This window comes from Silurus meridionalis, chromosome 15 (assembly GCF_014805685.1).
Source record: "Silurus meridionalis isolate SWU-2019-XX chromosome 15, ASM1480568v1, whole genome shotgun sequence".
NCBI lineage: Eukaryota > Metazoa > Chordata > Actinopteri > Siluriformes > Siluridae > Silurus > Silurus meridionalis.
In genome coordinates, this window is record NC_060898.1 from 8,975,659 (window position 1) to 8,991,447 (window position 15,789).

The 15,789-nt window shown below is 37.8% G+C and overlaps 1 protein-coding gene across 6 annotated transcripts in view; it reads right to left on the reverse strand.

Annotated features, from left to right (window-relative positions):
• The window catches only part of slc4a4b (solute carrier family 4 member 4b), a 44,565-nt gene that overhangs the window by 4,846 nt on the left and 23,930 nt on the right, over window positions 1-15,789 (reverse strand). For 3 of the 6 annotated variants that reach the window (XM_046867496.1, XM_046867495.1, XM_046867492.1), the window contains 14 exons: window positions 13,238-13,314; window positions 10,951-11,108; window positions 8,420-8,507; window positions 8,002-8,156; window positions 7,743-7,874; window positions 7,387-7,561; window positions 3,943-4,076; window positions 3,317-3,585; window positions 2,993-3,048; window positions 2,626-2,814; window positions 1,873-1,986; window positions 1,305-1,466; window positions 716-894; window positions 107-179 (listed from right to left, as the gene is read on the reverse strand). In XM_046867496.1, coding sequence (XP_046723452.1) covers window positions 107-179; window positions 716-894; window positions 1,305-1,466; window positions 1,873-1,986; window positions 2,626-2,814; window positions 2,993-3,048; window positions 3,317-3,585; window positions 3,943-4,076; window positions 7,387-7,561; window positions 7,743-7,874; window positions 8,002-8,156; window positions 8,420-8,507; window positions 10,951-11,108; window positions 13,238-13,314 — 1,961 coding nt within the window. Of the gene's footprint in view, window positions 1-106; window positions 180-715; window positions 900-1,304; window positions 1,467-1,872; window positions 1,987-2,625; window positions 2,815-2,992; window positions 3,049-3,316; window positions 3,586-3,942; window positions 4,077-7,386; window positions 7,562-7,742; window positions 7,875-8,001; window positions 8,157-8,419; window positions 8,508-10,950; window positions 11,109-13,237; window positions 13,315-15,789 lie in introns of those variants that run through there. The other 3 variants (XM_046867497.1, XM_046867493.1, XM_046867498.1) reach the window with 2 other exon arrangements.

Here is a 15,789-nt window from a genome sequence, read left to right on the forward strand (position 1 = left end):
CACAAAACTGACCTTAATCACATTCTTTAAGTTTCCAGCAGGCAGAGAGCTACGTAATCAAAGTCATTTAGAATAGAAAGATGAAGCTGTTTTCAGCCGTGCATACCTTAAGCACAGGCGCCATGAAGACTGATAGGCCAGTTAAGATGAAGACACTTACTCCAGTTACTCTCTGCTCCCTAAATCCAGAAGATTAAGAACACCTATTATTAATAAAGAAACATCTACATGATAGACATATATTTGTATGTAATTTATTATGTATATATGATGTATATATGATTATATTATATATGTTTGAAGAAATGGCTAAACTGCATCCATTAAATAAGAGTCTAAAATTGTTCTTTTACCATAAGGTTTGATTTTATTAAAGCAGGACAAAATAATAATAATAATAATAATAATAATAATAATAATAATAATAATAATAATTAATAATGTCATTCTGATAGACTGTATAATCAAGATTTCATTACACTGCATTATAAGACTGCCAGATTTCTAAACGTATAAATTAATACATATAAATAAACAAACAGATATGAACACATTTGCATTTTATATAGATTACACAAACAAATTAAACTTTGTATTAAATGGTAAAAGAAACACTGTTGTCACACAATATTTTCCTACAAACCTTTTGCCTAAGTTGCCTATTTTCCTCCAGTAAAAATGCAGTAATAGATATTATCTCTTGCTTTTTCTGTACCTGACTCCGAGGAATTTGGGCTGTTCTCCTGGTGCTGATGTCTCTGTCTCCATCTTAAGTGAGTCAATGTGGGCAATGGAGATGACGGTGGCTGCCACATACCATGGCAGACCCATGAAGGAGCACACGATCATCAGCACAGCCACCCAGAACAAGTCCAGATGGTAGCCGGCGCCTTTCTGCTCTCCACACAGACACAACATTTAGGTAGGGAGTAGAATGATATCCTACATTTATTAATCCCAATTTACCATTTAACAACACAATTCTATAGTGTTATCAGTGTAATCAAAAACATTTAGATGAATACACTCATTTATTCATTAACTCATATATTACTAATTAAATCATAAATTGCAAATACAATTCACCATATAAAATCTGGGATCCTGCTTACAAGACTTGGAATATTTATTGATAGATTCCCCTTTATATGTTCAGAATTTGAGTAGGAGATAAGTGGGATGCCATCTACTGTCTTGATTTATTGACACTTGGACCTCCATGACTATAAATAAGAATGTGATGTTGGCAATTCTAAATTCATCACTATGACCTAAACATACACACAGATATGACACACACACACTTTGAGTTTGTTCTCCTTTCTGTTGACGATGACGGCAGTGATCTGCTGGTCCATAAAGATGAGGATGGTAACAAGGAGTGCGGGGAGGAAGGAAGCCAGGTACACCCACCAGGGGTTTCCACCAAAAGGGGGCACAAACCAGCCACGATTTGGACTTGTCGGCTGGATACACACACACACACACACACACACACACACACACACACACACACACACACACACACACACACAAGTGTATTCAATGTAAGTATAAGAAATTCACATGTATGAGTCACATGAGAAGCTCAGAAGCAAAAAGCCAGTGATTCTTCTGGTAGGCACAAAGCTCTCTTTCTCTCTTTCTGCATATAATTCTGGTGTCATTTCCACCATAATAATTAGCATTAGACAGTAACAAAAAGTTTATTGTAGGACACAGAACAAAAATACACCACTTTTTCTTATGCTTGCTCTCAATACTCATGCACAAACACACACACACACACACACACACACACACACACACACACACACACACACACACAATCATACACACACACACAATCGTATACACACCTGTACCACTTACCTTAAATTCACTTGGCACTTCTAGTTTTGGTGTGTCCACACCAACCAGTGCATCTATTCCACAGAAGGTCAGAATGGCCAAAATGATTGCAAAGTCACTGATCAGCTTACGTACCTGTCAAACAATGAATAAATTAATCATTAAATTCCTTTCAATAAAATTTGTGTCAAATATTATAAATATATGTTTTCAAAACATATACATGGCCATACTCATAATGATTCTGATCACGTTAATACCAGTGATTAGTTTTTACAACTCCATACTGTATAGCTATATAATTAGTTTTTTTTATTTGATCAGCCCAGTGAAAATGCTATTAAGGATCAGGAAAAAGTACAAGGCTGAAAACTAATGGAGATTAATGAGCTTATAATGAGGAAGGATTGAAGGTAATTACAGATTTTTGGCAGGATTTAGTGATGGATATTTTCCACCTTTGCTGCCAAGCCATGTTCATGCCTGTTTCATCTCTCTCTCTCTCTCTCTCTCTCTCTCTCTCTCTCTCTCTCTCTCTCTCTCTCTTTCTCTCTCTCTCTCGCTCTCTCTCTCTCTCTCACATCAAAAAGAATACGCAGGAATTATTCATGGTTTCCTTTTAGACTTTCTTCCATATATGTTTATTATTATTATTTTGAATACTCTTGTTGTACACCACACACACAATCAAAATATCTCTGTGTGTGTGTGTGTGTGTGTGTGTGTGTGTGTGTTTGTGTGTGCGTGTGCGTGTGTGTGTGTGTGTGTGTTTACCAAGGTGGGAAAAAATCTGCTGGTTTTAAACTTCTTTAAGCCCATGGAACAGGTGTAGGTGCCCATGAACAGGATAAAAGACATCAGTGTGATATCAGGAACAAAGCCACAGGATTCTCCTTGCAGAACTCCACCCCACTCCAAACACTCAGAACGAGTTAACGATGACCAGGTCGAATTCCAGTGCTGCTGGACACACACACATACACACACACACACACACACACACACACACACACACACACACACACACACAAATATTTTACAAAACAATGTCCAAATAAGTTATGTAAATGTAACATTTTCCGACCGATGTTTTTAAACTGAAACAATTTAAAACATGTAAAAAACACACTTGCACACTTACCTGTTCAGTGGAGTTGAATAGCGGTTTAAATTTTTCAATAGTCACAGAACTGTTGCCTGTTTTATAAAAACAAAAACGCCCAGATCAATTAGGTAGATAGTTTAACACATTAAAGCTTAGATTTAGCTTAACCAGTAAGAAGACACTATGCATCAGTGCTTGTTTAGAGAAACTGAAATTTGATTGTAGAATACTGGGCAGAACCAATATTTTAGCAAAATTATGACATTTAAAAATATTTATATGCAAGAATATATTTACAATACTTTCACCAGACTAGTATCAGCAGGTACAAGCTACCCACACACACATATAGTGTCATACCCTCAGGAGGCATGCAGTGACAGGCATGCTGAGTGACCATCTCCCAGTTGTAGCCAGTGTCGATGGGGTAATGTTGTGCAAGCTTAAGCATTTTCTTGATTGCGTCATAAATAAAGATAAAGCTGATGAGAGATGCAAAGCCTTCCTCCGTGAAGCGTGTGAAATACTGCACAAGGAAGCTGGCATCCGTCGCCACCAGAACTAGACACAAGAAGCCTGACCACAGACCAATCCACAGCCGGAATTCCAGGTAGTCTAATGCGTGGTCCCTGAAAACAGCCAGTTATAACGACTATGTCAGGTGCTCAAATCACAATTATCACATTGCTGCTAATGGAATTTTAAACAAATAAATGAAAGCCACAAAAATATTTTAAAGTGGATAGTAATCTGTCATTAATCAGGAAGTTAGGTTTTGTGTGCTGCTTTGAGACAATGTCCATTGTTAAAAGCACTATAGAAATAATAATTGAATTGAATAAAATGATTTCTGTTTTAAAGAGCTTGATGGTGTGTATGTGTGTGTGTCTCTGTTTCGGTGTCTCTGTGTCTCTGTGTGTGTGTGTGTGTGTGTGTATGTGTGTGTGTGTGTGTGTGTGTGTGTGTGTGCATGCAGTTAAGCTCACTTGCTGAAGTTGAATAGCAGCCGTTCAAAAACAAGCACTGGTCCTGTACTGCTAAGGATAGTGAGGGGCTGACCACCTAACAGGCAGAACACTGCACCTGCTAATGCTGTTCCCACAAAACTCTCTATCACACCCTACACAGAAAGAGAGAGAATTTTGTATTTCACAAAACAATTATTAAAATACAACTTTTACAACAACCAACTTAAGGAATGCCTAAAAAAAACCCATCATCAGTAAACTTACACATCTCAGACAGCTTTTTTATACTGAAAACCACTTAGTATTATAGGTTTGACTAGAGGTCAGAATACAATTGCTGTGCTAATTTGGATTTGGACAGAATTTGGATTTTCAGCTAACATATAGTGACATTTTTGCTTGTTTTTGCTTGCTTTTGCTTGGGGGGGTTAGGGTTAGGGGTTTGTGTTCATCAGCCACAAGGGTATTATCAAAGACAGGTACTAATGTAGGTGAAGAGGCCTGGGGTGCAGTCAGCATTGCAATTCATCCCAAAGGTATTCAGTAGGGATGAGATCAGAGCTCTATACCAGGACACTTAAGATCTTTCGCTCCAAAGCATGTAAACCAGATCTTCAAGAAGCTCACATTGTGCACAGTGGCATTGCCATGCTGGAACAGGTTTGGGTTTCCAAGTTCAAGTGAATGCAACATTTTATTTTAGCGCATCTAAAGATGTCCTGTACATTCGAGTGCTTCCGGCTTTGTGGTCACAGTTTGGAAAAGAACCACATATAGCAGCAAAGGTTAGGTAACCCAATACTTTTGGAAATATAGTGTATGTACACTGCTCAATAAAATAAAGGGAACACTTAAACAACACAATGTAACTCCAAGTCAATCACCCTTCTGTGAAATCAAACTGCCCAGTTAGAAAGCAAAACCAGTTTGGGGGTAACGCGTAATAATATTACTTTTCAGGAGTAATGAGTAAAGTAGCGCTTTGCTTTATAAATTTACACATTAATATCTGAGTTACTTTTTAAAAAAAGTAATGCGAGTTACTTTTCAGTTAAATTATTTTGCATTAAAAAAAATAATAAATACTGAATTAAAACAAACATGTAGAATCGCGCACTCAGACGTGCGAGCAGTGGAAACAGAAGCGGGTCAGAAGCGGAGATGGCAAACCAGGGCATTACATTACTGTGATGGAAGTATTCTCATTATTTTGAAATAGTCGAGGAAAAGGAGAAAGTAATAATGGTTAAGTGTAGATTATGTGTTGGTGAAAAGCTCTTGTCAAATGCAAAAAATACCACTTAAAAATAAACAAACAAAAAAAACATCCGCATGCAAAGCACAGCACTACAGATGTGTGTGTGCGGGGGAAGCATATATGGAAATGGAGACAGAACTAAGGAAAACTTTTGCCGACTTGGAATATGTTTCCACCACTGCAGCTCCATGGACTGCTCAGAATAAAAGTTTTCCATGGGGGACACATGTACGATGCCATCGCAGCGGAGATAGAGAGCAAATTCACAGCTCATTTGCTCTTTGTGGGAAGATAAACTGCCACGGTCACTGATAATAGCGCAAACTTTGTAAAAGTGTTCAGAATGTTTCAAGGTGATGAAGAAGCAGAGAATGATGTAGATGAGGACAAGGTCATATTTACGGAACTGCACGTTTTACGTGATGACAGCGAAAGGTATGTTCTCCCTCCACATCACTGGTGTGCAGCCCACACTCTTAACCTTATATACACGAACGACATAGTTAAATTTTTGACAGTGAAGGCAGATTGCAAAGTGTACAGATGTGCGACTGGGAAGTGTTCAGCCTTGTGGTCAAAAGTTAGTCGATCATCTTGTTGTTCTCTAAGCAGTTATTAAACATTTTAAATGTTTGAGACATGTCTTTTGCTTTAATAGTACATCCGGAGATGAGGAGGAGGCCGTAGGAGGGCAACAACCCAGCAGCAGATACGCTACCTCCGCCTTTGTGCAAGGAGGAACAGGAGGATCACTGCCAGAGCCCTGCAAAATTACCTCTTTTTACCTCTGCTCAAACGGTCAGAAACAGACTCCATGAGGGTGGAATGAGGGCCGACGTCCACAGGTGGGGGTTGTGCCTACAGCCCAACACCGTGCAGGACGTTTGGCATTTGCCAGAGAACACCAAGATTGGCAAATTCGCCACTGGCACCCTGTGCTCTTCACAGATGAAAGCAGGTGTGGTGTGGGCCGCACAGCCCTCCATGTGCTCGGCAGAGGTAGCCAGACTGCCATTAGGTACTGAGATGAGATACTCAGACCACTTGTGAGACCATATGCCGGTTCGGCTGGCCCTGGGTTCCTCCTAATGCAAGACAATAATAGACCTCATGTGGCTGGAGTGTGTCAGCAGATCCTGCAAGATGAAGGCAATGATGCTATTGACTGGCCCACCCGTTCCCCAGACCTGAATCCAATTAAGCACATCTGGGACATCATGTCTCGCTCCATCCACCAACGCCTCCATGGGTGAATAAATTAGATTTTCATTTATAATTTTTGTGTGATTTTGTTGTCAGCACATTCAACTATGTAAAGAACAAACTATTTATTTTGTGTTGTTTAAGTGTTCCCTTTATATTTTTGAGCAGTGTATATAACTGATCTTATTTTCGATTATACACAAAACATGTTATACTTAAAAAGACATTATTTGTAGTTCCATACAGATATAAATATAACTGGCCTGGAAGATAGTAAGGAATAGCAAGAATGTTTGGTATTGAAATAGATTTTAATTTAAGAAAACATAAAAAAAAATTATTAAAACCAAATTTTCTTTTTTAATTATTATAACTTTTGAGCAATGTGTTATATTCTAAGTATATATATAGATGTGTGTGTGTGTGTGTGTGTGTGTGTGTGTGTGTGTGTGTGTGTGTGTGTGTGTGCATGTGCATGCTTGGTAATCCAATTTTATTTAAGGTGAGAGAAGCTGATCCTTCTTAACTTGATCCTTACAGAACACCTACAGATCTAAATAGATGTCACAACCCTCTGATTCCAGAACACGTGGCTATGCACCACCACACATACACGTCAAGACATACACATAAAAAATAATACATTCTATTTAATTGTACCACCCTTTGCATTGATTATGCCACACATTAGTGATGGCAAGCTTATGGATCATCACATCAATTATTTCCGCCAAGAGTTACAAGCCTCTCTTGGAGAAATCTTGTATTGATTACAGCACAGACGGAAAAGTAAAGTCTTCTCCAGCACATCCAAAAGCTTCTAAATGAGAGACATTTTTTTGGCCAGGTAGTGTACTGTATAGAAATATGGCAAATATATTTTTTCTTAGTGTTTAGGGAGCTCTCACTGGCCCCTTACAAAAACAGGCAATGAGTCTAGCACCAGTAATGCAAACACATCACCTCATTACATCAATTAACTGAGCAATAATCTTCTGTACCTGCATGTTCTCTGTGGCATCTCCAAGCAAGCCACCAAAAGTGATGGCATTGGTTACGGTGCCCAGGTAAATAAACAAAGTGGCAGACAAGGCCTGGATATTAAAGGCATCGTAAAAATCGCTTGCAAAGAATGGCAGCTTTCGCTTAACATCCATAACCAGACCACCGCAAAACCTGAGAAAACAAAAATAATGCAGCAGAGAAAGAAAATGAGAAAAATTAATAATAATAAAAATAATTGAGCAGTGTTAGCATGAGGCCTGTGTTAACAAAGACGTTAGTGTTACAGCACCACATACACATTTCTGTGTTTGCACTAACGGTAGTCTTAATTGTAGTCTAAGTAGTCACTCACTTGCCAGTGAACTTAAGCTCGTCTCCAACATGGTGACCTCCTCCACCTCCTCCTGCCCCACCTTCAACAGGAGCATCGCCATTAAGCTTGGCTCCATCACCAACCCCCACTCCTCCTGCTAGGTTGTTCTTACTACAGAAGAATAACAAATAACAAATAATTATACCCACATATCAAAAGCTCTGTATGCTCAGTACAATGATACACCATTTAAAACTGTATTGGGATAACTGAGTGTAAAGATAAACAAAGTATGTACCGTTTGTCTGAGGATGGTAGGGTTTTGGGGGGCTCAATCCGGATGTCAGGGTCCCACTCTCCAGGGGGTAACACAATGACCTCGTCAAGGAATTCCTCAATGCCAGCCAGTAGGTCACCCCGGTCTTTGGCCTTGTATGCAATGTCATGAAACACCTACAGCACAGAGAAACATGCAGCCTTAATACTCTGAGAACTGTGTTTAAAGAAAGTCACACGTAAATATTTATGATTAGACAGCATAATTGAAGTAAATGATTTTGTTCACTATATCTGTGATGGTAGACGCTCAGTTATTAGACAATAATCTACAAAACTCCACTGTTGATTTACTTCTACTAGACTACATCAGTGGAACACAATCTACTATGGTGCATTTCCTGTCACACAGATACACAGACACACACAAATACACACACCTCATCTGACATTAAGGTAGCAATAGCTCGTCCAATCTCATGGTATGATCTGGCTTTTCCTTTGGGTCCCAAAAGAACAAACATAAATCTGTAAAACATCACAAGTTAAAGCATAATCATTTAAATTTCTATTTCACATACTTAACATAAATATTTAATAAAGCCTCACATATAGAGCAAAAGTTTTCTAATTACAAGTCAGTGTATTAGGTCAAGGTCACTATTTAATCACAGCCCATTAGAACGAGTTTTTCATTTCACACTAGTTTAAATCGCTCCTTTGATTTCAAAGTCATATGAGTTTATCAGCTACTCCTAGTTATTATCTTAGCATCTATGAAACTTTCCACTGTGATTAATCACACTACAGTTTATTCTTGCAGGAAATGATAATGTAACGCCCCTGCATGCTGTGCACTGTGTGGTTACTTCAGTGAGTGTATGCATTTCAATGCCTTGCCACTGATAACTGTAGCGTATGTGTTGAATTCTCTTTAATCTGTTAAACAAGTATAGTGTGTGTATATGTGTGTGTATATGTGTATATATATATATGTATATATATATATATATATACACACACACACACACACACACACACACACACACACACACACACATTTATTTATTTATTTAATCTGCTATAAAGTTCTACTTTTACATCATCCAAAGTTTTATAAATATTATATATACAGTGGAACCTCGATACTCGACACTCGTGAAAAATCTGATAGAGCAAGAAGCTGCGAGTGACTTAAAAGTTCGGAGTAACATTTCAAAACAGAGTTTGTACTAATAAATGACATAAAAATGTGAAAAACTATTTTATTATTGTATTATTCATTTAAAGTAGTAAATATAAAACTTTTAACATGTAATTCACATTTTTTGTTGAGTTTACTGTACAGTACATGTACAAGTCCCTTGAAAAAGGAACCATCATATAGAGAGAGTCAAAACCTAGAACTTAACCCCCACGAGTAGAGGTTGCACTGTATATATATACAGTGGGGCAAAAAAGTATTTAGTCAGCCACCAATTGTCAAAGTTCTCCCATTACAAAGATGAGAGAGGCCTGTAATTTACATCATAGGTACACTTCAACTATGAGAGACAAAATGAGAAAAAGAAATCCAGAAAATCACATTGTCTGATTTTTATAGAATTTATTTGCAAATTATGGTGAAAAATAAGTATTTGGTCAATAAAAAAAGTTAATCTCAATACTTTGTTATATACCCTTTGTTGGAAATGACAGAGATCAAACGTTTTCCACAAGGTCTCCAAAAGTCTCCACAAGGTTTTTACATACTGTTGCTGGTAGTTTGGCCCATTCCTCCATGCAGATCTCCTCAAGAGCAGTGATGTTTTAGGGCTGTTGCTGGGCAACACGGATTTTCAACTCCCTCCAAAGATTTTCTATGGGGTTGAGATCTGGAGACTGGCTAGGCCACTCCAGGACCTTAAAATGCTTCTTACGAAGCCACTCCTTTGTTGCCCGGGCGGTGTGTTTGGGATCATTGTCATGCTAAAAGCCCCAGCCACTTTTCATCTTCTATGCCCTTGCTGATGAAAGGAGGTTTTTACTCAAAATCTCACGATACATGGCTTCATTCAATCTTTCCTATACTTGGATTAGTTGTCCTGGTCCCTTCGCAGAAAAACAGCCCCAAAGCATGATGTTTCCACCCCCATGCTTCACAGTAGGTATGGTGTTCTTTGGATGCAACTCAGCATTCTTTCTCCTCCAAACATGAAAAGTTGAGTTTTTACCGAAAATTTTGGTTTCATCTGACCATATGACATTCTCCCAATCTTATTCTCGATCATCCAAATGCTCTCTAGCAAACTTCAGACGGACCGGGACATGTACTGGCTTAAGCAGGGGGACACGTCTGGCAAGTCTACAATTTTGTTTCTGGTATCCTTTGACAGCTCTTTAGTCTTGGCCATAGTGGAGTTTGGAGCCTGACTGTTTGAGGTTGTGGACAGGTGTCTCTTATACTGATAACGAGTTCAAACAGGTGGCATTAATACAGGTAACAAGTGGAGGACAGAAAAGCCTCTTAAAGAAGAAGTTACAGGTCTGTGAGAGCCAGAAATCTTGCTTTTTTGTAGGTGACCAAATACTTATTTTCCACCATCATCTGCAAATAAATTCTTAAAAAATCAGACAATGTGATTTTCTGGATTTTTGTTTCTCATTTTGTCTCTCATAGTTGAAGTGTACCTATGATGAATATTACAGGCCTCTCTCATCTTTTTAATGAGAGAACTTGCACAATTGGTGGCTGACTAAATACTTTTTGCCCCACTGTGTGTGTGTGTGTGTGTGTGTGTGTGTGTGTGTGTGTGTGTGTGTGTGTGTGTGTGTGTGTGTGTGTATATAATCTTTAATATAGTTTGGCTTCATGTTATTATTATACTTTCCTTACCATAGGCTGGCAGTTAACTCACAGTAGTCATAATCCCACAATTTATAAACAGTAATTTTTCATACCACCTTAGCCATAATATAGAGTTTAGATTACCGTGTAGGCACAGGGACTTCAGTGATCCCTGCAAGCATGACAGCCTGCTGGAGTCTCACAAAGGCCACGAAAGGAGAATCTAGGAAGTCCACTTCACCCACCAGAATGTTAGATGCCTCTGCATCCCGTGGGATTTTCTTCATAAACTTATTATTCAACTGCACAGAGAAAGAAAAATATGACCAAATTTATAGTATAGTAGATTTTAGTATTTATATTTACACACGCTGTTTCTGAGTCTGTTCAGTTATTTTTGTTACTTCCAAAATAATATAGCTGAATTTAAAGAAAAACAGTTGAAAAGGACAGTGTTAAGGCAACAGATTTTTGTAAACAGTTGGCATTACAACTTTGTAAATGTTTAGTAAACAGATTATTTAAAGATATTTCTATTTTTAAAGAAATTATTTAAAGAATGGATTCAAGCAGTGTTTTAACAAGAAGAGCAAATCAGGGGTTAAGAAGAGGACATTATAATTGTCCACCTTAATATTCAATAGCAACAAACAAAATCAGTTTTGTACAAAGCAGAGTAAATCCAGTATGAAGGATTCCTCAGCTACCCAAAAAGAAACAGATTAATAAGCATAAATATATTGAGAAACAAAGCAAAAAGCCTGGCCAATGGACTCATATGCTTATCATCTATTTTAATCGTCAAATAGACCCATCGTGTCATAATTTCACAGACAGTGAATTTAAACATTATGAAAAAAGATGGATATTACAGCTTTGTACTACCAATGCTCATGCACTGAATTACACACAAAGCATTCTCGATCTTGCGTGTGAATGTTTAACCTTGAACTTCGGATAAAATGTTATCGGGGTTATCAGTGTAACTGTCACGAATAGACCACATGCCAGAAACCACGAGTGAAGTAGAAATAGCTTTATTTGCTGTCATACACAAAACAGCATGCTTCTAGCGAAATGGAGCCAAGAACTAGGAAGTACACCGAGCATAAGTAAGTCCGTGAGGATCTATGGAGTAATCTGTAGATCGGACGGTGACTGAGGGGAAACGGGGCCCTTATAAAGGGCAATGTAAATGGGGAACAGGTGTTGGTGATTATTAGGAGGGAGAGGCGGAGTGAGAGTGTTGAGTGCAGGAGGGAGGCGTGGCTGGTGGTTCTCTGACAGTAACGACCCAGAGGTGGGATTTATACAGTAGCATTGGTGTTTACATAACGAATATCAGGGTTCTGACGCAAGCAGACAAGGTTCAGGAAAACCAATTTCTCTGATTGAGAGTGAAAATTCCTTCAGACTAGAGTTAATTAATCTAAGAAAGGGACTGTGTGAAATTTTTAACCAAGATAATCACTGAAAAGTAATTTAGAGTTTGTGGTGTTCTGACAGCATTGGAGAAAGAGCTGTTTGTATTTAAGTGTGTGTGAGAGAACAAGAAGAGAGAGGAAGCATGTGCGCCAATTTTCATGTGTGTAATAGAAAATAAGATGCTTTGGAGCTTTTTTATGTACACTACATGGCCTAATGTTTTTGATAACCTGACCATGACATCCATAGGCGAGTTTTTCCACAATGTTGGAGGGACAGAATTCTATAGTATAGTCTTTGTAAGCTTTAGCTTTACGATTTTCCTATCTGGCAGGACAATGACCCTGTGTACAAAATGGTTTGCCAACATGGAAGAACTAACTTGTGTGGCCTGCAAAGAGTCCTAACTCAACCTTTGAGACAATCTGAGACAACGATTATACCTCAGACTGATGTTAAAACCTGACCTCACAAATTCTCGTGTCTGAATTAGCAAAATCACACAGCTACATTCTGACAAACCTAAAGATTTTGAGGTTACAACAGTAAAGTGGATATAAAATCTAGAATAATTCTAGAATGGGATGTTTAAACATCACACATGTTGTCCACACACATATGGCATTATAGTGTACACGAGTTAAGGAATAGAGAATGTGTGTCTGTGTGTTTGTGTGTAAAGCTAATAAAAATTAAGTATGCATGTTTGCATATGTGCTTGTACATTAAAAAAGATACACCTTTGGAAACAGGTGTAAATAACAATTGTTGACTTCCTTCACTGGCATTCATGATGAAAGTTTAAATAGGTCTTAAATATCCCAAGCTTCACTTTTATTTCACAAACGTTTCTCTTATCCATACTGAAAGACCTGCTTTTATAAAATCAGCTCAATTGCATGGCAACTCAGAGCAATCATGCTATTAAATCCTAGTTTAAAGCAGGTTAAAATAGAAAATGTGCAAGAACACCCTATTTTTCTTATGGACACACTCCGGATCCTACCTGGTCCTTCTCAGGCTTGTCAGAGAGGTCATTAAGGCTGCTGGAGGTCAGGTTGTTGGGAGCTGTATTAGGACTACCTGTAGGAATAAAACAGAGCTCTGAGATTAACCTCAAAACAATTAAAATATTAAAGAGAATGAAACCAAACAAATGTACCTTATGCACCTTAAGGGAAAGTTCAAGTTGCTTTTTGTTAATTTAAAGCTCTGCTATGTGAAGCTTGTCTTTAAACTTTAGTGCTTTCTTTTTTATGGCCTCTGATCCACTATTATAGAGTATAAGAGTTCATATGATTAATATTTCTAGTCAGCTGTTATGGTCAGTGGTCAGATATCTGACCACTAAAAGTTATACTGTACCAAATATTTGAAAAAGAAGAAAAAAAGGTTTATTTATTTATTTATTTATTCAACTTCATAATTTTCTTTAAAGTCTAAATCTTTCAGCTTGAATATTTAAATTGTTATATAGTATAATATGCTTATAAAACAATCAGAGTAATATCTATGTGCCAATCTCAAGATTTCACAATTTCCTTCCGTTACAGAAAATGTTCTATCATTGAGTTATTTGAAAGGTACTTTTGTACTGTGTGTGTATGTTCACATAGTTCTTTAGCATCAGTAAGGATGCAAAAAAAAGTTTCTATAAATGTGCTACTCTACATTTAAACTATGATGTACTAAATGTACCTTGGCACAGTTTTTCAGGAACAGATTAAACCTTTGTGTAAATTTATACTTTGCATATGTCTTGTACAAACCACTAATCAGCTGATGCTCTCATGCTATTAGCCGTTAATAATAGTCAGCAATGGCAGGATTAAAAGTGTGTCCCAGGCTGTCTAGCTTTTTTGTTGTGTAATTAATTAGGATGGTTAGTTGTAATAAATCTTGTGCCAGTAAAGAGTAGGGCTGTTATCTCATGGTGTAAGCAAAAATAAACCACAAGATGATGGTGTTATATAATCTTATGATCGTGGTGATTCTGTGGTATTGAGTGCAGCTGGAAACATTGTGAAAATGGTTTAGTTAGTAAGAAGGTTTAGTTTCAATGAACACTGAGAAGTGTACATAATTAGGCATGAAGATATAATATTCAATCAAACACGGTGTGTGCTTGTGGCTCAGCGTATAAAGCCATATGATTATGCCTGTGATGTCTTGTGTCTGCTGTCACTTAAAGATTTTACATCTACATTTTAGTTGTTGTAGACTTACGAACATAATGAAAAATATGCACAAATATAAAAGGAATGTGTATCTATTACAAGAGATGTGCGACTAATTAATGTCTTTGTGTTTTGTGTTTTTTTTTCTTTCTCTAATCCGACCTTAATTCTCAGAGTAACACTGTCATGACAACAGGGAAAAGTTGCAAAGTCAAGCAAGTGTGAGATCATGACAGGGATAAATTACTGACTGATGTTACGACAGGTTGTCTGCCACTCTATGCATGTTCTTTGTAATCACTTACATAAATAAGTTTAAGCACATTAACATCTTCACCTCACCTATTTAACTGAATCTGTTAATTAAACCTCTGACATGGTAACATTCTAAATCACATGTAATAGCCTCAACTAATTTGTTTATTTGTTAGGAATAAAATTATTTGGTTTAATGAAGTCACCTATTTATATATAACACAAAAACTAAAACAAGTGAAATACAGTGAGGAAAATAAGTATTTGAACACCCTGCTATTTTGCAAGTTCTCCCACTTAGAAATCATGGAGGGGTCTGAAATTGTCATCGTAGGTGCATGTCCACTGTGAGAGACATAATCTAAAAAAAAAAAAAATCCAGAAATCACAATATATGATTTTTAAACTATTTATTTTTATGATACAGCTGCAAATAAGTATTTGAACACCTGTGTATCAGCTAGAATTCTGACCCTCAAAGACCTGTTAGTCTGCCTTTAAAATGTCCACCTCCACTACATTTATTATCCTAAATTAGATGCACCTGTTTGAGGTCATTAGCTGCATAAAGACACCTGTCCACCCCATACAATCAGTAAGAATCCAACTACTAACATGGCCAAGACCAAAGAGCTGTCCAAAGACACTAGAGACAAAATTGTACACCTCCACAAGTCTGGAAAGGGCTACGGGGAACTTGCCAAGCAGCTTGGTGAAAAAAGGTCCACTGTTGGAGCAATCATTAGAAAATGGAAATAAGGTAAACATGAATCTCCCTCGGACTGGGGCTCCATGCAAGATCTCACCTAGTGGGGTCTCAATGATCCTAAGGAAGGTGAGAAATCAGCCCAGAACTACACGGAAGGAGCTGGTCAATGACCTGAAAAGAGCTGGGACCACCGTTTCCAAGGTTACAACCTCTTTCCCTCAGATAGAGCATTGAAGATGGGTCGAGGCTGGGTCTTCCAACATGACAATGACCCGAAGCACACAGCCAGGATAACCAAGGAGTGGCTCTGTAAGAAGCATATCAAGGTTCTGGCATGGCCTAGCCAGTCTCCAGACCTAAACCCAATTGAGAATCTTTGGAGGGAGCTCAAACTCCATGTTTCTCAGTGACAGGCCA